The sequence below is a fragment of the Cajanus cajan genome, chromosome 3, assembly GCF_000230855.2.
Source record: "Cajanus cajan strain Asha chromosome 3, NIPB_CcT2T_4, whole genome shotgun sequence".
Taxonomy (NCBI): Eukaryota; Viridiplantae; Streptophyta; class Magnoliopsida; order Fabales; family Fabaceae; genus Cajanus; species Cajanus cajan.
In genome coordinates, this window is record NC_138519.1 from 58,151,913 (window position 1) to 58,175,781 (window position 23,869).

The 23,869-nt window shown below is 30.9% G+C and overlaps 2 protein-coding genes across 4 annotated transcripts; one reads left to right on the top strand and one right to left on the bottom strand.

Moving 5' to 3' along the window:
* Positions 1–205: 205 nt before the first annotated feature.
* Positions 206–2,714, top strand: ARP6 (actin-related protein 6). 3 transcript variants are annotated; one of them, XR_002239524.3, is made up of 8 exons: positions 207–1,289; positions 1,380–1,443; positions 1,519–1,603; positions 1,707–1,757; positions 1,854–1,916; positions 1,996–2,159; positions 2,235–2,377; positions 2,446–2,714. XR_002239524.3 is itself a non-coding variant. In XM_020354406.3 (7 exons), the coding sequence occupies exons 1-6, from the start codon at positions 408–410 to the stop codon at positions 2,123–2,125; spliced, it is 1,275 nt and encodes a 424-aa protein (XP_020209995.1). In that variant the 5' UTR covers positions 206–407; the 3' UTR covers positions 2,126–2,163; positions 2,235–2,714. The 3 variants fall into 3 exon arrangements, 2 of the variants coding, with proteins under 2 accessions (XP_020209995.1, XP_020209983.1); XM_020354406.3 differs by having other exon boundaries at positions 206–1,289; positions 1,996–2,163; positions 2,235–2,714; XM_020354394.3 differs by having other exon boundaries at positions 2,235–2,714.
* Positions 2,715–8,095: 5,381 nt separating this feature from the next.
* LOC109803692 (putative serine/threonine-protein kinase PBL3) lies at positions 8,096–11,896 on the bottom strand. The gene is made up of 6 exons (XM_020365405.3): positions 11,627–11,896; positions 10,233–10,561; positions 9,948–10,083; positions 9,571–9,707; positions 9,357–9,480; positions 8,096–8,762 (listed from the first exon to the last, which is right to left on the bottom strand). The coding sequence occupies exons 1-6, from the start codon at positions 11,688–11,690 to the stop codon at positions 8,368–8,370; spliced, it is 1,185 nt and encodes a 394-aa protein (XP_020220994.1). The 5' UTR covers positions 11,691–11,896; the 3' UTR covers positions 8,096–8,367.
* Between the last annotated feature and the right edge of the window lie 11,973 nt (positions 11,897–23,869).

Genomic DNA, 23,869 nt, shown 5'->3' on the forward strand with positions numbered 1-23,869 from the left:
AATTAGAACTTAAAATCAGAAGATTAAAATGAACTATTTGAAAACATAAAATGTTAATTTAATAAAGTTAAATCAAGAGAGAGAGAAAAAAACACGAAAAAAGATGCAAATTCAACATTTTAATTATTATTTTTCTTTCGTCCTTAGGAGTAGAAAGAAATCAAATCATCCACTGGAGAAAAAATTATAAAAAAAAATAAATAAAATCCAAATCCAACATTAGCAAATTTTCACCCTAAAGGGAGCAGAAACTGCGAGTGTGTGACGACTGAGCCAATTCGAACAGCCCCTCCCTAGTGGAGCAGTAATCGGCGAGAGAGAGGCTTCAATTAAAATTGAATCGGTGAAAGAATCGTATAGAGAGAGAGAGAGAGAGAGAGAAGAGAGAACGTACTCCATTGTGCAAAATGTCGTCGGCGACGAACATAGTGGTTGTGGACAACGGCGGCGGCCTGATAAAAGCGGGACTGGGCGGCGAGCGCGACCCGTCCGCCGTCCTGCCGAACTGCCTGTACCGCCCTCCCTCCTCGAAGAAGTGGGTCCACCTGGACCCGTCGGCTGAGCCCGACCTGACTTCGGCAGCGGCCCGTCGGCCCATGGACCGCGGGTACCTGATAAACCCAGAGCTGGAGCGCGAAATCTGGGCCCACCTGTTCTCCTCCGTCCTCCGCATATCCCCCTCCCAGTCGTCCCTCCTCCTGACGGAGCCCCTCTTCACGCTCCCCTCCATCCAGCGCTCCCTCGACGAGCTCGTCTTCGAGGACTTCAACTTCCGGTCCCTCTACGTGGCCCACCCCCCCTCCCTCGTCCACCTCTACGAGGCCACGCGCCGCCCCTCCTCCCGCGCCCACTGCAGCCTCGTCCTGGACTCCGGCTTCTCCTTCACCCACGCCTCCCCCGTCCTCCACAACTTCACCCTCAACTACGCCGTCAGGCGCATCGACCTCGGCGGCAAGGCCCTCACCAACCACCTCAAGGACCTCGTCTCCTTCCGCTCCGTCAACGTCATGGAGGAGACCTTCATCATCGACCACGTCAAGGAGTCCCTCTGCTTCGTCTCCCTCGACGTCCCCCGCGACCTCTCCCTCGCCCGGACCGCCTCCAAGGACAACCTCTTCCGCGCCACCTACGTCCTTCCCGACGGCGTCACGCACACCAAGGGCTTCGTTAAGCACCCGCATCAGGCTCGCCGCTTTCTTGCTTTGAGCAACCCTTCGCTTGTGGCTGATCGGGAGATTCACGACCACCACCTCCAACAAACCGACAACAACGTTGATCTCACAAAAAATGTACTTGCCGTTGCCACTTTTTTTTTTTTTTTTTTTTTTTTTCTGCCACTCACTTGTGTTTTCTCTTTGATGTTGTGTGATCCTTTTTAGGAGTTTGACTTAACGAATGAACGGTTTCTTGTGCCGGAGATGCTCTTCCGTCCTGCTGATTTGGGTCTGTCGTTACACTCTGATTTTGGTTAGTTCTATCTTTTTCAGGAATTTCTTATGTGACTGTAATTGTTTACAGGAATGAACCAGGCTGGGATAGCGGAATGCATTGTGCGTGCTGTTAATGCGTGCCATCCGCATCTTCACCCTGTGCTCTACGAAAGGTGACTAGCTTCAGAGCGCTACATTTGATGCTCCTGTTGTGTGTGGATATATGTGTGTTTTTTTTTTAATTTGACGCACCCGTTTGTGTATTTTTTTTTGCAGTATCATATTAACGGGTGGAAACACCTTGTTTCCTCAGTTTGCTGAGAGATTGTAAGTTTTCTGTGTGGGCCATTGCACCTTGTTCATGATGTCATTGCCTGTGTATCGTAGTCTGAATGTTTAATTAATGGATTCTTCATGCTGTAGAGAGAAAGAGCTTCGGCCTTTGGTTCCTGATGACTATAATGTGAAGATAACTGCTCAAGAAGAGTAAACAAACATCTTTCGTCTGTAGTTTGTTTCATCTATGTTGATATTTTCTGAAAAAGGACTTATGGTTCTTCTGCAGTCCCATACTAGGTGTTTGGCGAGGAGGGTCACTTTTGGCATCGAGTCCAGATTTTGAAGCAATGTGTGTTACCAAGTCTGAGTATGAGGAGCTTGGTTCTGCTAGATGTCGCAAGAGATTCTTTCATTAACTATGCATGCTGTCAACATGGCTACTCCAATGTTGTATGTAAGCCTAATGTGTAATGGGTATGCCTAGATGCCATTTTCTTTATCTCATGCATTTCCTATTTCCTACAGCTTCCTCACAAGCAATGTCACACGGCGGAGAAGGCAGTGGAGTGCCAATTCGGAGAATATTGATTGAACCCGCTGTACATTATTGATTGGTTCAGCCATTTTTCAGTCCTTGTCTTTCCAACAGATTCTTACTTGGAACCAAGGTGTGAATTTTGGATCATCATCTTCTGTGCAATGAGTTTATTTGAGAAATCATATATGTTGTCTACAGGTTTCGGGAGAACATGATACTAGGTCAAAGTCCATAGGAAGGTGGCTTCACTTTTCATCTGCAACAAGAGCGGCATGCTTTTGAGGTGCGATCTAATGTGATATCAGAAGGATTTAGATATTTATAAAAAAAAATCCATTGTCTGGAGTCTGAAGTTAGCCTTAACTATTTCATTACTGCCTGCTATTAAATGTATGTAATTCTGTGAAATTTTGTGGTTCGTGCTGCTATTTGACCTTAAGTAGAATTCTCTCTTTTTATCCTTCCAATTCGAGCTGGTTTGATTATGGGTTTGATCAAACTTGGATTTTCAATCTGTTGGTCCAAGTCCTTGCTTAAGCCATTCAAAGTTAATGGTTTTCTGGGATACGCTGTCTGGCCATTTCATAGAAATGATACTCGACTTTGGTTGAGACAAGCTTTTGACCTCACACTTCTGTATATATTCAGCTGTGAATGGTACGTTTTCTCGTTATGTTTCACAGCTGATCCCTTCTGAGGTGTGGATCAATAAATTCAGGGACATGGATAAAAACTGTTGGTAAAACTCTTTCAAACTTCCGGTAGCAGAAACTGAATATTTTCTCTCATGTGACTGCATTTTTATGTTGTTATGGTGTTGATTAGCCGCAAGTGTATGGGTCACACGAGATTGATGATTGGTTTCACTCTTGTGATGGCTTAACTAACTACTAAGCGCTATCAAATTGCCTGATAAATTTTGTCCAAGCAACCAAAAAGAACATGTTTGAAATTACAAAATTAAAATTATGCGAGAATTTTCAATTTGATCCTCTTTAAAAATTGAATTAACAATAACATCAGATTAGTCTTAAATTTGTCACCAAATTATTCTAGAAAACTTAAAACATTACTTTGGGCTTCTCAACATTTCAACATCGAATTCTCCCTTAGATATTTGTTATTGTATTTTGGGTTTAATAATTATGTACTATCGATTTAAAAAAGTTTTACATTGTTAATAAAGAAAATAATTATTTGTATATTTTAAAGATAATTATTGTAGAAATTAATAAATTTATCATATTAAAATGGATTGTAAAAGTCAACAAGATTGAGTTAGTTTATATCTTAAAATTTATTATTTTATTATTTAAAAATTAGTATATAAAACAATTTAAAGTATAAAAAAGTAATATATATATATATATATATATATATATATATATGTGTGTGTGTGTGTGTGTGTGTGTGTGTGTGTGTGTGTGTGTGTGTGAGATAATTTATCCATTAACTTCTATTCCAAGTTATTATTTTCAATAAATTATTTTAAATTAACTATTCTAAGGAATATAAAAGACTGTATATACACACTAATTTATTTCTGAGTTTATATCCGTAATCATTAATTAAAATAAAACATTATGAATCGGTTTAAATTTCACTACAAATTTATGTAGCAATAACAACATAATTAATTAGATTCACTAGTAACCAATAAAATATAATTTGTAGTGCACAAATACACAAAAATAAAAAATCTATATAATCACAATGTTTGCCTTTTGCGTGAAGGCGTGCACATATACATATCTTTGCAAGTTAAAATTATGTTTTTAATAAAAATAAATTTAATCTATGTATTATGTATAAATTAATTTTAATTTTATAAAAAAATTGTTTATTTTTCTTTTTATTTTCTACTTTTATAAGTATTTACAGGGAGAAAAGGTCAGGCAGAATGCAAGCGCACATTCTTATTATTTTATTTAATTATTTTATTAATTTCTACAATTTCAAAAAAGTTATTATATAATTAAATACTACTATGCGTAAGGTAAGACCCAAATATCTAATCAAGATTAAAAAAATATCTAATCAAGATTAAAAAAAGTAATTAATCTAATTGATAATAATAAAATTATCATATATATATATAAATTATTTTTATATATTTTTTTCTTAATTAATATTTATTTTTCTTATAACTAATTAGAGCGCATATTTGTGATAATTAACATTATTTTTTTAACTGTGAAAAAAAAAAACATGTTTTAATTATACTCAAACATCTCGAACTTTCGGGATTAACCACAGTACTTGTACTACCAATGAACGTTGTGAACTTAAGCTAATAATTTAAATCTAAACAAGTAAATTGTGGGTGTAAAAAAACAAAAATAAGTAAATTGTGAAAGCATATAATTAGAAGCTATTCTATATTCAATCGCAAAAAGTAGGGTTTCCACGTTGAAACTTGATTTTTTTTCCTTTCCATTTATTCTTTTGAACTAGGGAATGCTGTGTAAAAGAAATTATGTGAAGAATCACAGAAAATTGGACATGATAATGTAAGATTCAGCAAAATAAATAAATAAATAAATATATCCTAGTAGTAAAGCTCACATAAAACGTAAGTTCATCTACAATTTGGCTAAATTTTAATGGCTCCAACATTTTCGATATGAATTTGAAGAGCAGTGCATGCAACTTAAGACATTTGAAACAATGAACTATGTAAAATTAAGCTTGATGATTAATAATAAAGTTATGTACATAGAAGAGTATTCAATCTTTTAATAGGGAGAAATTAATCTTTTAATTAAAATTGCTTGCATCGTGAAGAATTAGTTTCTTATTCTCGATCAAAGAATTAAAAAGAAAAGTAAAAATTACAATAATAAGTTAATAACTATAAAATGTATTCTCTGCAAATATTATCCGAAATACATTTTGACACAGTATATTAATTAAGAATTTAAATATAATAAAATTTTTACTATGCATTCGGATGATATTTCGGTTGTAATTTTCGAAGGATTTAACAACACTCTTTTATGTAATAACTCTCCATAATCTTGCATGCATGAAGAATTTGGACCATTGAAAAAGCCATTTGATAAGTCCATACAAACATACAACTTTGAATTTGGTCAGAATTGGGGGAAAAAACGGTGAGAATAACATCGAAAATGCTTGATCATGATCCTTTTTGAGCTATCTTTTTCAAATGAACCATACCCTTAATTTCATGCTGGAATCAAATCCAGCAGATAAAGCTACCGAATTTCCTCTTAGACGTGGCTTCCTGTCCTCATCCACATTACCTTCATTACTTGATTCACAAGTTGTTAGCACCTAGAGCATTAAAAGTTCAACTTTCACCAAAATTTGATGAATAAGGGGAAAAATTTTATTGGATGTGCACCTTATAAAAGAGAAAAACAGTGGGAATGATAGTATGATACTGTGGTCCGGAAACTTGTTTTTGTATCAGTTTTCAATTGGCCTATTATATAGTGACACCTTACATTGTATTACATGGTATTTTTTTTATAGCTTGAATATTTTTTTTCCTTGTAATATATTTACTTTTTAATTTTGGTCTTTAATTTTTTTTTTTAGAAAAATAATTCCTGTAATATTCAAGTTTTTGACATTGGTTTGTCATTATTTAGTTGTTTTTGACAGTTGCTTCCACCTGAAATACAATGACACTAACTTTATACAATTTTTTTTTTAATTTAATCCATGTATATAACCCATTTTTATTTTAGCCTTTTTAACATATTCCTTCTTATCTCAAATGTAAGTAAAAAATAAAAAAGTAAACAAGTGTTGGTCTAAAATATAAGAAAATTTTAATTTATTTGATGTTATTATCTCCAAAAATATCTTTCAATTAATTAAAATTTTTGTTTTTAATAACTCTTTTATTAGATATCAATTCCAATGAATGGTTGTTCAAGAAAGAAAATAAGTATAATATAAACACTAAAAACCATATTTAAGATTTGGTGTAAAAAAAAAAAATCACATTTAAGAGTTAAGACAATGTTCGTGACAGTATATTCCATGGTATATTTCCCCTCTTGGTGACCACAATGTCAGTGTAGTCTGTGTCAAATATAGACACATTGAATAAAATGCAAACTGTGATTCTGCTCTGAACAGATTCTGTGTTGCTCACACTTTTTTATTTTTATCTAGACTGCAGGTAAGTCCAGGTTCAGTTTCAGACAGAGTCTTGAGCTGTGTAATGGTATCTTAAGGCTTAGCTGAAATCAACAACATTGTCCATTTGGCTTTTGGTTGCAACAAGAGAACATCACTATAAATATAACAGATTATAACATGTTGCCACATCAATTTAAAAGCCATTGAAGTATTTGAAAAGGGTTATATCAGGTGTCTCCTAGAGTTCCCCTTAACGCTTCATTGAGGACTCTGTTTAGCTCAATTTTGACTTGTCTTCACTGAAGTGTTTGGGGGAGCTCCTGGTGCCATTTGATGCTTCAAAAGATTACAAAACCTAAACTTCCACCATTTCTCACATGAAAAGAAAAATATTACTGATGTTTTTACACCCTTTTTTCTTACACATTTTCTCTTTATTCTTTCAATTTTTCTTTCTTTTTCTTATTATATCACCTCTCAATATTTTTCTCTTCCTTTCTTTCTCTTGTTGAATTGGGTCTGTACACTCCAAAATGTGTCAAACAATATTTTTCCTTAAAAAATAGACTCTACCGTGATAAGTGATCCTTAATTTTCTCTCTCAAGAATCTGGTGTGACTTTTTTATGCTAGAAACTGGTGTGTTTTATTCAATATATTCTGTCACCTTTTTTTTATGTCATTTAAAAGGTGTTTATATATATACACATAGAGGCACACGAACAATAATAATAATTAAGATGTCTCATGTTATTTTATTTTTGACAGAAGATCTCTCATTTGGTTAAAAATATATTTAATGTATTATAGGGGTCACCTTTATTATTTGGAGTTAAATTATGTTCATTTTTTTTAATATACTCTCAGATTCTATCTGATCTTCGAGTTTGGGTTATTTATAGATATTTAGTTTCGTAATTCAAACTTTATATATCTAGTTCTAAAAATGTTATTAAAATATTCCTTGTTAGACTTGATTCTTGAGCAATACTTCTCTGAACTTAAATTTGGAGTTGAATTAAAAGTGGTAATAATAATAATAATTAAGCGAAATTAATCTCATCTCATAGCGCAATTTGCGCCCTTTGTTATTATTCCATTTTCTTTGTCAATTGACTTTGCTTCAACATTTTTGTGTTGACTACACTTTTTCTTGTTATTTCTCAAACTAGCTTTGTCTTGATTATTCTTTAGAAAAATGTCATGTGATACTGACAGTTTGAATTAGACTAACTTACGTTAGTATAATTTTTTATTTTAATATATATATGTAGACCTATAGTAATTAACAATAATAAGCATCATTTTAGTAATACAAGCCTGGAATTAGCTACAATAATATTTTGCTGTATCTGTTGCAGTTCAAAAGAATAGACCAACAATGGCCCAAGTTGTGTTTAACTAGGTGAAACTAAAGGTGGGAATGAATAGTTAGAGATTACAGTGTAGCATTTGAGTGACTTCAACATGGCTCCTACATAGTGCCCCATAAATTCATCAATAAGGATAGATGGAGGGAAAAGAAGGATGAGAAAAAGTACTCGCATTCTTCTAACCTTATATGTATGTTGTGTGTTTATTTCTTCAATAATTTATGTGTAACAAGTAACAACCTTTTTCCACTGGCTTCACATACTGTATTACTAATGACTGATTGATTGCCTATGATCGATCACAGTCCATGTAAAAACAACTGATGCAAACAGTTTCAATGTAACTCTTGGCTAGCAATGTGTCCATAACAGTTGTACAAATATCCCATTACTGTAATCAACCAACAAATGAATATGCAGAATACTGCTTTTGAGTTTGAACAATTTCTATAGCTTGTTGAAATAATGTGTAAATATTCAATTCAAATTGCATCTAGGCACATACCACATTACATCCAGAGAAGATCAACCAACCTGATAAAAATAAGGAACATATATACAAATGTTCAAAATTTAGTGTACACAAGCAGATTGTGGATGAGATTGCAATGGGAATGCAGTAGGAATAAGATTCAAAGGGGACCATTTCGCACAGTTGACTTTCTGGCAGGAGCATGGACTCTCTTGTGTTCTAATAATTGGGAGGTTCTCCCTGCAGTTTTTGAGACCTCAATCTTTTCAAGAGTTTCTAAAACCTCTGTCATTGGAGGCCTTGCCTTGGCTTCCCGATTAAGGCACTTTAGAGCAAGTGTAGCAGCCATGTATGCTCCTTTTTGTGGGTATTGGCCTCCCAACTTGGTGTCCATAATCCGAAATAGTCTTCTTTTGTCACCCAAATATGGTTTTGTCCACTCTACCAGATTCTGCTCTACACCAGCTTTGGTTCTGTCAACAGCACGTCTACCAGACAATAGTTCAAGCAAAACAACCCCAAAGCTATATACATCACTTTTAGCTGTCAAACGACCTGTTAATGAATTGGAGCTTTAGTATGATGGTTTGCATGTAATGAGACATGTGAAAGGAATTAGCTTCTAATCTATCCTAAGGAGAAGTAGATTAGAGCAAACACAATGATACTAAAATTTGAGGCACGTATTTGCTTGTTTTGACAAGAATATATGGAGATTATAAATCAAAAGAAGAATAATAATTAAGAAAATGCTAGCAACACAATCTCTAACAAACTTTTTTGAATACACCATTATTAGCTAAATTCATTAAAAATCAGTCAAAACACAAAATTTTATGCATTATACTTCTAATTTTATGATCTGCACTCATGATTTTGTAGTTTTTAATAAACTTTAACATGTCTTAGAAGGAGTGTATTAGAGTGAGTTTTGCCAGCATTCCTCTAATAGTTAACAACACTGACCCTGAGTACCTTTGTGACAAGCAATATGAGACCTTTATAGTTTACACTATGCAGAAGAAACTGAAGTACAAATCAGATCAATTCGTAGACTCTGATACAATGTTCAAATGGACATAAATGATTATGGAGCACTAACCATTTACTAGAAACAATGCAAAAGTAACAAAGCTAATGCATACATACCTGTTGCAACATATTCAGGTGCTGCATATCCTTGAGTACCCATGACTTCAGTAGAGACATGAGTTTTATCACCCGTAGGGCCAGCCTTTGCTAAGCCAAAATCAGATAGTTTAGCATTGAAATCCTGTAACCCAATGCATAATAACAAATTATTTTTCATGATATAGCAATAATGAAGAAATTATTACATCATTTTGAGCCTCATTGATCTTACTGCGTCCAGGAGGATATTAGATGCTTTAAAATCACGGTATATGACTTGTGATTTGGCATTATGAAGGAAACAGAGTCCTCTGGCAGCACCTATGGCCACTTTCATCCTCACTGCCCAAGAGAGAGGTTGTGGTCCTCCTGTCAAATATAATGAACCAATCAATCAAATGCAAACAACTGTAATGGAATAATATGTAGTTATCCTAAGTGCTTTAGTTATCAAATCAGCCTCAAATATGATAATAACAAAGAAGATCACCAGTTATCTTTGTTGATATCTTTATTATTCTATGAGTTTCTTTGGTGACATAACCATTAAGAAAGTAGCTTAATAAACTAAAATCACCAGACAACAGGGTAATGGTTATGGTAACTTACTTCTAAACAAATGATTCTCTAAGCTCCCTTTGGACATAAATTCATATACCAACAACCGGTTCTCTCCCTCAACGCAGTATCCAATCAATTTAACCAGATTCTGATGGTGAAGTTGCCCAAGGTAGTCCACTTCAGTCTAGAAAATGATTAAAATTTCACTGATTAGACCATGAATAATATCCAAAAGAAAAAGAAACATTTACTTTCTTAGGAGCAGGGGCAGGGGTGTAGTGTAAAAGTATGCTCGAGCCACCTTAGGCTTGGAAATGGAAACCAAACACCTACCAACCACTCCTTATGACCTTGTAAGCCATCATGTTTAAGTTTTTTAACCGCAACGACCATTCCTGATCCTGGTTTTGAAGCTGTAAATGTGTGTTCATCAATCCACCCCTTGTAAACATAACCAAATCCTCCCTCACCAAGAAGACTGTCAGGGCGAAAGTTTCGGGTGGCATTCCTTAGCTCAGCGAAGGTAAAGGCCTTAAGATTTGGGGAAGACAAGATTTCACCCTCAGACCTTGGTGTGGGAAGATTTGAGGCATCACTTGCTTCACTGAATGACACAATAGATAAGTTGGAAGGAACAGATGAAGGACTAGTTTTTGAAATTCCTGATGCAGCCAGAAGGGGAAAACAAAACCGTTAGTCCAAATATGCTTCCATTTCACTAACAAACTTGACCAAATGCACTCATATGACCCATTTAGGCAGATCCTGACCAAATACTTTATTTATTCTAACAAAACTTGTCCTTATCACTTATCAGAAACGCTATGCTTTTGCCTCCTCTTCTCACATGTAAAAAAACAAAAAGAAAAGGGACAAAGCGTTGGTTTAATTCTAGTCCAAACTCGCACATCACATTGTATAAGTTTTAGACAGTTTAGGTTAACTACAAGTTCTTAGCTCCATTTGATGTAACACTAACACAATTTTTAAATTAAATTAAGCAGAAGATTGCAATGATGAACTGATATATATAAAAATCAATTACTAATTTTTTGGGGGCACATTGAACAAGAACAGCAATCACACTTTACTTCTTCAATAATAATAATGATACATTTCTAAAAAACTAGGGAATGTGAACAAGTTTAATAGTACCCAGGTGAGGAACAGCAGAAAAGAAGAAATACACTGAAAACTCAGAATCATTAAAGTGGGAGATCAGGATGATTATAATAAACACTAAACATCCATTCTCCAATCCTAACTCATTTAAGCTCATGGATTGAATCTTAGCAAGTAGCAATCCCAACAAACCAAGCTTGCAGCATCCAAAAAATAAAAGGAGTCAAGAAAGATTCAATTCATTCAAAAGGCCCTACTTGAAAACCCACCAAGAATTAACGATCTACAACACCATCAAACAAACCCACTGCTTCGAAAGCCATAGTGAAAAGAAGCAATACTTACAAATGGCAAGTATACAGTTCTATAGATGTTCTAATCAGAATTGAAATTTTATAATACCCATTTACATTTAATAAAATCTTTTATTACACATATTACCAAAGTAAAATTTCAATTCTAATAAAAAAATCAACACCTAATTTTACTGCATGGGGTATATGTTCATACTTTTATACAATGTCAAGGATCACAGCATGAACAGTACTGTTTAATGACAAGTGAAGAAATGCTGACAGAAAAGCAAAAAAAAAAAAAAAGAGAACCAGAAGGGGTCCTGGAAGTGTGAGCTGCTTCTACTTTAGCTGAAGAATCTAGGCAGTTACCCATCAACCCCTGCCAAAACTCTCGTCACACTAGGACACTTCTTATTGCTAAAAAGAAGAAGGAGAAGAAGAAAAAAGAAGTGATAGTTTTTAGTATTTTGTGATGGTTTAAATTTGCAAGGATATGCTTGAAGAAAAAGGAAAGAAATTTAAGTTGAGAAGAGAAAAAAGGGAACGGAAAGAGAGAAGAAAGTACGAGATATGAATGAATGAATGAATGACATCATAAGACATTGGGATTGAAGCCAAGTCTTGCTCAGAAAGACACGGGAAGCGCGTGGGCTCACACTGCCCTCTCATGACGGCTTCTTCACACCTGTATTTACCATCTTACCCCTCAATTTCTTATCTCTTTCACACAACTCACGTTAATTCCAACGGTATGTTCTCGCTGCCATGTCAAGTAACATGTTCCACCATTCAATTTTACTATTTTTTTTAATTTTTTTTTCTTTTTTGGAATGCATGATTTTACTCACATTCGAGTCATTGGTTAACCAAATCTCTTGATCCGGTTATAAAATCTGTCTTAAGATGCAAGAGTCGATTTCATATTTCTTATATTTGATTTTTATTTATGTTAAAATAGTATTTGAATTAGTTGTTAATCATTAGTTTTAGAACATTACATGAGTCGTGAAAAAAAAATTGTTTTACTTCCCCCATTAAAGATTTCAATCGATCATTCAAATGAATAATTTTTTTAATTAATAAGAAAAATATAATTTTAAGATAAAATTTTATTTTCAATTGTAATTGTATGTTTAAGATGAGATCGAATTTCAATAATCTTTAGCTAAGAGTATAAATATTGAATTATTTAACAATTTTTGATAAATGTGTAATATAATTTAATTTAATTAATTATTAAAATGATATACATGTAATAAGATAAATTAACATTATGTATTAAATTTGGTAAAATGATACCATAATTCTGTAAGTCTTTTATTAAAATGGAACCTTAAATTCACTATTGTTTAAATTAATTTTTAGTCATCTATGACTTAAAAAGATAATTAAATTTTAACAATCAAATTCTGAAATTTATTGGTATTATCATGATGATTATATGTATTAAATCTAAATATTTTTGTTCTCAATGTATTGTTGGATCATTCCATTCCTAAATTGTAAAAAAAAAAAAAAAAGATACTATAGAATTTTTTTTAGAAACTATCATGTAACTTTACACTATAATTAAAAATGATTCTTAAAATTTTTGATAAATACTAACTCTATTATTTTAATATTTTATAGAATTTCCTTTTTTTAGTTTTACATAATATAAATATATGTGTAGATATTTTTTTTTTTTAAATCAGTAACGACAATAACTCACAACAAATATATGTACTAATTAATATTCATTTACATTTTACATAAATATATGAATAGATATTTTTTATTTATTTATCAGACATAGACTGAAAATCAGTTGAGGGTTATTTTTGGTCAAACTAACAAATCCCATGTTTTCAACTTAAGGGCATGTGATAAATTAAAGCTTTAAATCAATGGAAGTCAAGAGAAACAAGACTCTAATTAGCTTGCAATGTAGAGAATTTATAATCTTCACTTGTCATACATTTCAATACTAAACAATATCTAATTATTTCCATGCTAATTCAAATTCTGAACTATTCATCCTTAGACATCCAAACTTCAACTTGGCTTTTGAAAATTCATTTGGAAAAACTCTTGTTACATTTTCCAACAAATAAATCAAAAAAAAAAATCGATTTTTCTTCATTTCATCAACTTTCCTCGAGATTTCACCAAATTTAAAGGTTTCTCTTTATTTCTATCTCAAATGACTCCGAACCTTCCAAAACTTCAGAAATTTTCCTAGTCAACCAACATGTGCGTATTTTAATAGAAATGTTAACTAATTTATAAATTATATTAAATTTCATAATCATTTTATAATATTTTTAATTTAATATTTACATTGACAAAATTTGCCTTAAGTAAAAAAATTATTTTACAAATTTCACTTTATACGACTGATTATTTGTGCGAGAACATTTTCATGAGACCTTTTATTAACAAGAATATTTTTTAAGTATTTTTTTTTATGATAAGATTTTTAGAAAATTTTTAATTTCTTATTTATTTACGTTTCTATTTACAAGTTAAAATTTAATATTTTTAAAGTAAAGTATTAATAATTAAAAATAATTTTGTCTCAAAATATAAATTATTGATTATAAATTTCAAATATAATTTACATATGATATTGATTTATATATAATTATTATAAGCTTTAATCTACAATATAGGTACTAAAATATTAGTTTAATATATATTGGACTTGGTGGTAAACCTTAATTAAGCTATGATGATTGATGACATATAATCATACGATAATGTAGGGCAAAATAGTCATGCACAAATTGAGTGGTTTGCAACCTAAGATAAAAAATTCAAGGAATAATTGTATTGTGCAAAAGGTCAAATAAAAGAACATAAAAAGGGTTGGACCAAAATGATCACATGAGTGCATTGGAAGGTAGCAACTTAGTGAACTAAGCAAAGACAAGTTGACCACGTATGCATGACAAGTAATTGGATAATCCCCTACCTTAGACCCTATCTAACTAACACTTATGTTATGCCACATAACATCCAAAATAGGATACCACATTTCATATCCAAAATTTGAAGCGTGTGACACAAGGCTTTTGAAAATCTTGGTAACTTCATTATTAACAGCTGGTACATTTCTTTTAAGTGTAAAATAACCATGTTTTTTTAAAGACAAAGGAACAACAATATTGAATTTAAAGACTTTCTACATGTTACATGAACCATTTGATTATGCTTAATATTTGAAATGGTTTGTATAATAATTAAAAATATAAAAATAGTTCTTTTCTTTGAATAATTAATTAATATTTTCAAAGGGCTTTAGCTCAATTATTAAATACTGTAGGTGAGTTGGTATAATTCTTCGGTAATGAATTTGATTCCTACGTGAAAAATAAAATTAATTAGTATTTATCTGATTTGATATAATTTTTTTAAAAAAAATATATGTCAGGAAACGTGAAAAAAATGTTATCACGTGAAAAAAAAAATGTGTACAGATTATCTCTTTCAAGAAGCAGAAATTCAAATATATTAATATCTTCTTCCTTCCTCCAAAAGTTTCAACTCTTTCCACCAAAATTACTCAAAGCATTTTTATATAAAAATGTTAATTATAAAAATAAAATAAAGTAATATAAAACTAAAAATATACCAAAATTAAAGAAAAATATTAATAAATAAACTGTTCCTAAATATAAATTAAAAAATGTATAAAAAAATATTAAAAAAATTAAAGAAAAAGAATCAATATATCAAATTAAATGAAAATAATTGGATTAAAATAACTTAGTAATTTCTAATAATTAATATATTTTTGTAATATTGTAAAATAAGTTGCTAATAAATATAAAATAAAAAACAAATGTATAGAATAAAATATCAAAAATGAAAGGGAGAAAGAATAATATATCAAAATTAATGCTACTAAATTGGATATATAAAAATAATTTCATAATTACTAATTATTATTATTATATTTTCATAAAATTCAATTGTTATACATTATAAAAACAATTATTTACGTAAAATAAAAATTATGTAAGAAGTTATCATATTATACATGAAAAAACAATACACAAATTTTTTCTTATATTACTATGATTTGGTTAACACCATCATAAATATTTTAATATAAATAAAATAAACTGTTACTGAAAATAATTAAAAACAAACAAATCAATCGAATTAAAAGGGAAAAATAGAAAAATATATTTTAATAATTACTAATTATTATTAAATTTCTACAAAATTCAATTTGTAATAACCCGTCATGACCGTCTTACTTCACAACACAATAATAACTGCACATATAAATATATACCGAAGACAGTAATGTAAAATAACTAACATCATCTCCTGAATATATATATATATATACAACGATGTTGCTTAACTAGTAACTACCTACAAGTATCTACACAAAACGTTTACCCATAATTGAGAGACTACAAAGTAACATCCAACTCCGAGCACACCAGTTGCTCTACTGCTCATCTCCAGCCTATCCATGCTCTGCTCTCATACATAATATGATCATTGCAGTCAAAACCACATGGAAACATGCAAGGGTAAGCTAGTGAAAAGAATCAACATATATTTTAAATAAGCAACTTTCCACACAACAACACTATCCTCATTCTCAATAGGGTCAACATACAACACATGGCAACACACAACTCAATCACAGCTTCACAACACAACAACATATATACAACTCATATCAACACCAATCCAAACTCATTAACAACTTATGCGTTGTCACGCATTACAACTCGAAGATCTACTGTAACATGGGTGAGCAGTCTAAGTGGCTAGGTCCTACCGAATCGACAACACAAAACCTTTTTGGGCTTGCTAGATAAACAAAAAATTTGGATAAAAATTCACAACACGATAACGGTTTCTCATACTTTGCCACTTAAAAAATGAAGTATAGTACTATGTCAGGATAGGACAGTTGGGTTTAGGTCTACCATGGCATTAGCTAGCTCAACTAAGCCACCTATGGGATTAGCCTAGTGACTATCCTCCAAATACTACAACCCTTCGATACTCAGTTAGGAACTAAGTTCCCAACTTCATACTTTACTCGAATTGGCCGCTTGTAATCGGTATAGCTCGACTTGACCCCTATACCGTGGTCACTTTATACACGTGTGCCTCGACCTTGCCTACACACGAGATCAACTAAGTCCTAGAGGAGAACAACACAACATCCACTCCAAAGGACAACTTCCTGAGGAGGGTTTTTCAACAAATTGGGCTCTTAGATCACCACAATTATCTCAATTCACACAATGGGATGAGAAACTTCGAAACATCTCCCATAGTCATAGTGATCAACAACTCATCAACACAACTTAATCAACACACAACTCAACAATACAGTTCAGCTCCACAACTCAAAATAACAACATAACAACTCATTATATTTTCAGCACAACAACTCAATCAACACACAACTTTTTAACTCATATCATCTTTACTCAGCTACTCAACTTCACAATTAGTTTACAACACTATGCTCAACATGCATCTCAACATCTCACAACGCAATCATCACTATTTATATTTGACTTTCTACTCATTATACATCTCAATGTAACTATACAATCCCACAACACAATTATCAATATTTCTACACTTATTCATCATTATTTAACAATAAGACAACTCAACCAACAAGCTTTAGACATATAAGTCATTCACCAAGCAAACAACCAACTCATTTAGAAAAGAAATTTATCAAACTGAGTTCCCACGCTTAGCCTAGAAACCAACGCTCAGCCTCAGCCTTCCAGAGGCATAACTCAGCTCCCACGTTAAGCCTAGAATCCCATGCTCAGCGTGAACCTTCCAGAAACACAACTAACTCCCACACTAAGCCCTGGATCCCACACTTAGCCTCAAAGTTCCAGCAGCATTCAAAATTTCCAGGCTAAGCCCCAGAATCCCAGGCTTAGCGTCCCAAACCCAGAAAATTCATACCAGTACATGAACAGCTCAAATCTCCCAACCCTCTCAATCTATGAATTGATCAAGACATGCAACCCAAAATACTTCAAGAATTGACACCATACAACTCAGAAAATCCAAGAAGAACAACATGCATTCACAAAAGCTTAAGAAGATCATCAAATTTCAATCTTGCCTCAAGAACAACAAAATCCTCAATTTCTACACAAACCCTTCGAATCCATTCCACATTTTTCAGATTTCACAAATCTATCAACAATAATCTTCAATTCATTTTATAGCACCACACTTTTAAATCCGAAACCCCAAAATCCAAGCTTCCCTTACCTTGGAATGGAGTAAACGACGAACTCCACACGTCTTTGATGAGTTTGAAGGAGATGAAGAATGGTTGATGGACAGTCACTACCTCAGCCTTGGAGAAAAGAAATTAGAAATCAAGGTTTAGAGACTTGAGAGAAAAATGAAAGTGAAGGAGGTTTAGGGTTCTTACACAATTGTTATACATTATAAAATCTATTTTCACAAATTAAAAATTATATCATATTATACATGAAAAAAGTAGAATAAATTAATTTAATGATTGATAATAAAAATAATTACTATATTAATAGATGTTAATGAAATAAAACTATTATAATCATTATAAAAGCAAATAATTAAGATTTTAAGTGATTAATAAAAATTAAATGTATGTTATAACCAAATAAATAAATAAATATAAAACTTTCTTATGTTACTGCCTTTTGATTAACACCATCATAACTATTTTAATATATATAAAATAAAAAATTGTCGGAAATAATTAAAATAAACAAAAAAATAAAAATAAAAGGAAAAATGGATAAAAATATTTTAATAATTATTAATCATTATTAAAATTATACATTTAATTGTTATATATTATAAAATATATATTCATAAATTAAAGATTTTATTGTATTATATAAGATTAAAAAAAAAGTAAAATAAACAAATTTTTCTATATATTAATAATTAGACTAATTTAATGATGGTAATGAAAATAATTACCATATTAATTAATATTAACTATTATAATCATTATAAAAACAAATAATTAAGATGTTAACTGATTAATAAAAGATTAAATGTATGTTATAATTGGCAAAACAAATAATTAATAAACTATTTAATAATATAATAGTTATAATCTGATAATAAATATATGTTTTCAAATAATATAAACTTTTAAATCATGGTCCAGGTATCTTTTAATAATATACATTTTATTTAAATAGTTGAGTTTTATATTTCATTCAATATATTAAAAACCCTAAACATAATAAATAGGTATATTAATTTTTTTTTTACTGTTATATTATTATATTTACAATACACATTTTTTTGAAAGATTATGTTAAGTCACTAATAAATAAAATTAATCAAAAAAAGCATATATATATATATATATATTTATTTATTTATTCTACACAAAACTTTTAAAGGTAACATTATATTAATATTAAGTGTAAAAGTATTAATATTAATAGTATTTTTCATCCAAGATATTATTTTATAAAATTAAATTTGAATTTTATGAATTATGCAATAACACACTAATATATAAAAATGTAACGGCATCACAAAACAATAATTATTATTATTAAATTTTAAAGTATATATAAATAAAAATTCACATAAAATATTAATTAATTATGAAATAATCCATTATTTATTTTACAAATTTCTCATCTTTCTCTTATATTCATTTTATATATAATTGGAATCATAAGTCAATTTCATTCAAAATCTTAACAAACATTTTCATTAATGTGATATTCTTTCATATACATGCTATCCTTTCAGTGTTCACTCAAGTATCTTAATTTTGCTTCTTATGTCTAAGTCATTTATATATCAACACTAGTTTGGATATGTGTATTGTTGTTAAAATTTTATATCTTGTCTCAGATGAAAGATAATTATATTAACACTACAAGAAAAATGCTGATTTCCGACAGAAACAGGTAGATTTTCGACTGATTTTTCTTTTTCCGACAGATTTATGACGGATTTCAATCCGTCGGAAAAAGTGGCATCGAAAAAAAAAATCTGTTAGAAATAATTTTTTCGACGAAAAATTCTGTCGAAAAATTCTGTCAGAAATTTCCAACAGAAATATCCGTCAGAAAATTCTGTCAAAAATTTCTGACAGAAAAATCCGACGGAAATTTCCATCACAAATTTTCGATGGAAAATTCTGTCGGAAATTATAATTTTTTTAATTTTAATAAATTTATTAAATGTAACAACTCTCATATTTTGCCTCTCAAGGGTTCTATTTCACAATATTTCACTGTTTAGCGTATTTTATACTTACTTGTGCAATTTCTAGGAAACTTCCCAGAAGGTCACCCATCCCTCTACTACTCCAGGTCAAGCACGCATAACTGTGAAGTTCTGATGAGTAAGCTACCGAAATGTATATATATGTTGTCAGTATAACTTGTACAAATTAATTCATTTAAGTCATCCTCAAATATACAATCTCATATTTGTACTATAATAATAATATATAATAATTTTATATTACGAATAATAATAATAATAATAATAATAATATATTTAATTATTCTTTATTTATATGTACTTACTTTTATAATTAACATCTACTTATTTCTATTTAAAATTATAATTTAAATTATTTAATTTTATAATTTATAATGATAATATAATTTATAAAATTATAAATATTTATTTATTACATACTTATAAATTAAATTTTAATATTTTAAATAAATTATTAATTAATTTAATATATTTATTTACCTTAAATCAAACATATAAAATTCAAAAAATGTATTTATCCTTGTTTTTTTTTTCTAATTATCAACTATTAATAAAATACTAACTTAAAATCTTATATAATTATATATAATATTCTCATATGAAATTTAAAACTAGATATTAGTTATACAAAAATATTAAGATCATATAGTAAATTGTCACTAAGATTTTAGTTAAATAATTTAAAATAATTAATGTTTCAATTATATTGTTAATTAGCAAATAATTTATTCTAAAACTAATTAATTTTTTTATATTAATTATTAGTTAAATTTAATAACTTTTAATTTAACAATTAATTGGATCGATGAAATTCAACACACACCATGAGTTATTGAGCGAAATAATTTTACCAAGAGTTATTTTGTAAGTTATCTTAAATCAAACATATAAAATTTAAAAAATGTATTTATCCTTGTTTTATTTTTTAATTATTAACCATTAATAAAATATTAACTTAAAATATTATCTAATTATATCATAATATTTTCATATCAAATTTAAAACCAGTTCTTACATTTTCGACAAATATAAATTTGTCTGAAATATTCTATCAATAATATAGCTTTTCCTACAAAAATTTTCTCATCGAAAATATAAATTTTCCAACAGATTTAATTTTGTTTTATAAGAAATCATCTTCGATTAATATAACATTTTGTATATATGATTTAAGAGTAGAAGATTTTCAATTTAACGGTTGAATTTACAAAATTCACATTTAATATAAAGTTATTGAGCGGTGTAACATTTAGTAAAATTTACACATTGTAATTATAACTCCACTCATATATATATATATATATATATATATATATATATATATATATATATATATATTAAATGTGACTTTTACTAAATATTACACCGCTCAATAACTTTATGTTAAATGTGAATTTGGTAAATCCAACTGTTAGATTGAAAGTTCATATCTCTTATAGATTATATATACAAAACTTTATATTAATCCAAGATGATTTGATACTTCATTTTTATAATAAAAAAATTAATGTAATATATTCATTTCAAAATACACTAAAATATGAACACTTTGATTACCTTCTAGTTGTTGTTCAATTTTAACAAAATTTGATATACACGTATAAAGTGATATGAACTTTCAATTTAACAGTTGGATTTACAAAATTCACATTTAATATAAAGTTATAGAGCGACATAGTGTAACAACCCATTTTTCGTGGGCCAAAGGCCCAATTCGTGGCCCGGAACGGGCCGTTTCAAAATTGAAACGGGCCGTTCCGGAATAGGATGAATGCCTAAAAATGTAGTGGCAGAACGGGCCGTTCCAATTGGAGAACGGGTCGTTCTGGTTTTAGAACGGGCCGTTCCAGTTGAGAAATTTACGTAGGTTTGAAGGGCCCAGAACGGGCCGTTCCGCTTTTAGAACGGGCCGCAGTGGTAGGTGAGCCATAATTCCTATAAATAGGGGGCTTCACTTCTCATTTTTCACACACCTCTCATTCTCATTCTTTCTTCTCTTCTGTTCTCTCTTCTTTCCCTCTTCTTCTTTCTGAAGACCAAGAGGAATCTAGAGGAGGAGGTTCTGCCCTAGTTTTAGTTCCGGTTCCTATTTAAGGAAAAAGAGGAGGAGGTTCTTCCCTAGTTCCTATTTATCCAAGTACAGGGGAAAAGGGAATTATTTATATGTAGAGTTACATGAGGGAATCGAGTAGAGGAAGAACCCGTAGAATTATGAGTAATTTTATAATTATTTTCTGTTTGAAGAATTATTTGTCTTATATGATTCTGTATATATTTAGGACTATGAATATATATATAATTTGTAAGAATGATGATCAGAGAGGGAGAACGAAATTATAGAAAAGTGTCTGTAAGCTAGGTTTTGGGAAAATTAGATTATTTCTGTTTGAGAAATTGATGATCCCATTAGATTCTGTATGTGTTGAGGATTAAAAATATATATTTAATTTGTAAGAATGATGATCTGAGAGGGAGAACGAAATTGTAGAAAAGTGCCTGTGAGTTAGGTTTTGGAATAATTGGGGGTTTTAACGTTTATGTTAATATTATATTAAATTGGTAATTCCATTAATTATTATATTAATCTATGAATGTTATTGTTATATCACTTGATGAAAATTGATGATTTAGATGTGAATTGTTTGAGGGATATGTAAACCCTTATTTTGTTGGACTTATCTGTTGTGTATGTGATATAGAATTATGCATGGAATTGAAATATGAGATGGATGTTGTGTGGATATGATTATGACTGTGATTGTGGTACCTCACATCAATGACCAGGGATGGCACGGCCCCTGGGTAAGTGATGCTACAGGGAGGGCGTGACCCTGGCATGATGTGGGATGAGTGAGACAATTAACACGTATCACTTATGTCAATTTTGGCGTGGCCTTGACATAGTGTTAATTGTAAGAATTGTGTGGATTGTGATGTGATTGTGGTTCTTCACACCTATGACCAGGGGTGAGCACGACCCTAGGTTAGGGGTAACGTGACCTTGGCACAATGTTATATCAGGGGTGAGCACGACTCTAGATTGTTACGTAGGTATCGTGACCTTGGTTAACATGTCAGGGGTGAGCACGGCCCTAGGTTAGGGGTAACGTGACCTTGGCACAGTGTTATATCAGGGGTGAGCACGGCCTTAGATTGTTAAATGGGTAGCGTAACCTTGGCATAGTGTGAAGTGCAAGATTTGTGATGATTGGTGTGATTGAGGATTATGATGTGATGATAATGCATGGTTGATTGATATACGTTATGCTGAAATATTTATGAATATTAAGTTACAACGAGATAATATGTTGTGTTTTCTTATGTGCTATATATATATATATATATAGATATTTTCTTTTCTCACCGTACGATTTGTGGATATTTTAGGTGAGGAAGATCCGGCTTTGAGTGACATCTAGGATGCCAACAGTTGAATTGTGGGTGTGCTCTGATATTGTGACATCGGGGCAGAAAATTCTAGGATATAGATTTTTATATGTATTTTGAGTTATATCTTGTCTTTTGAAAACGATTTGTAAACTCTTAAATTTTACTTTCTAGTTATTTTGGATATTGAAGAAAGAACAGTTATGAAGTTTTATGTGAACCCTTTTACCAACGTTAAAAATTTTATTCTTTAATTTATTTGCATGATTAATATTTATATATGTGTTGGGGTAGTAAGGGTGTCACATTTAGTGGTATCAGAGCAGGTCGATCCAATCGGCTGTGAGTTATGAGTCTACTATGCTTGTTTGGTAGATTAATAATGTGATGAATTGATTGTTGAACTTATTCATGTGCTAATGTGATGATTGATTATGTTGTTGTTTATTTATTTGTGTGCATTGTGTTCTCAGGATTTTTCTAATAGATATGATATAACTTGATGATGCTATTTTTGATTGCTCTTTGTTATTCTCATGATTTCTTAATTGTTTTGGTACTTCTTAAGAAGTAGTGGTTGGGTGGCATCATTCGTGTTGCGAGCATAGGTGCAAGTAGTGGTAGAAGACAAGGTATCTTGCTAATCAACTAGAACTAGTGGAACCTTGGATGTGGGTGAGAAATTGACTTATCGAATGTATTAAGAGTTACGATCGGTGGCGTTTCTGAAAGCTATAGTAGTAGTGATTGAATCAAAGAGGTTATGTGTCGAGCATTAGAGCTTTGAGTGTTCTTGATGAAAGGTCAAAGTGTTAGTGATTTCCTTAAGTTTTGATGCTTGCATATTAGTCTCTTTAGGGGTTAGGTTGCATGAGGATTTTATTTCAGCTCTAAGTCTTTTGTAGAATAGGTGAGTTA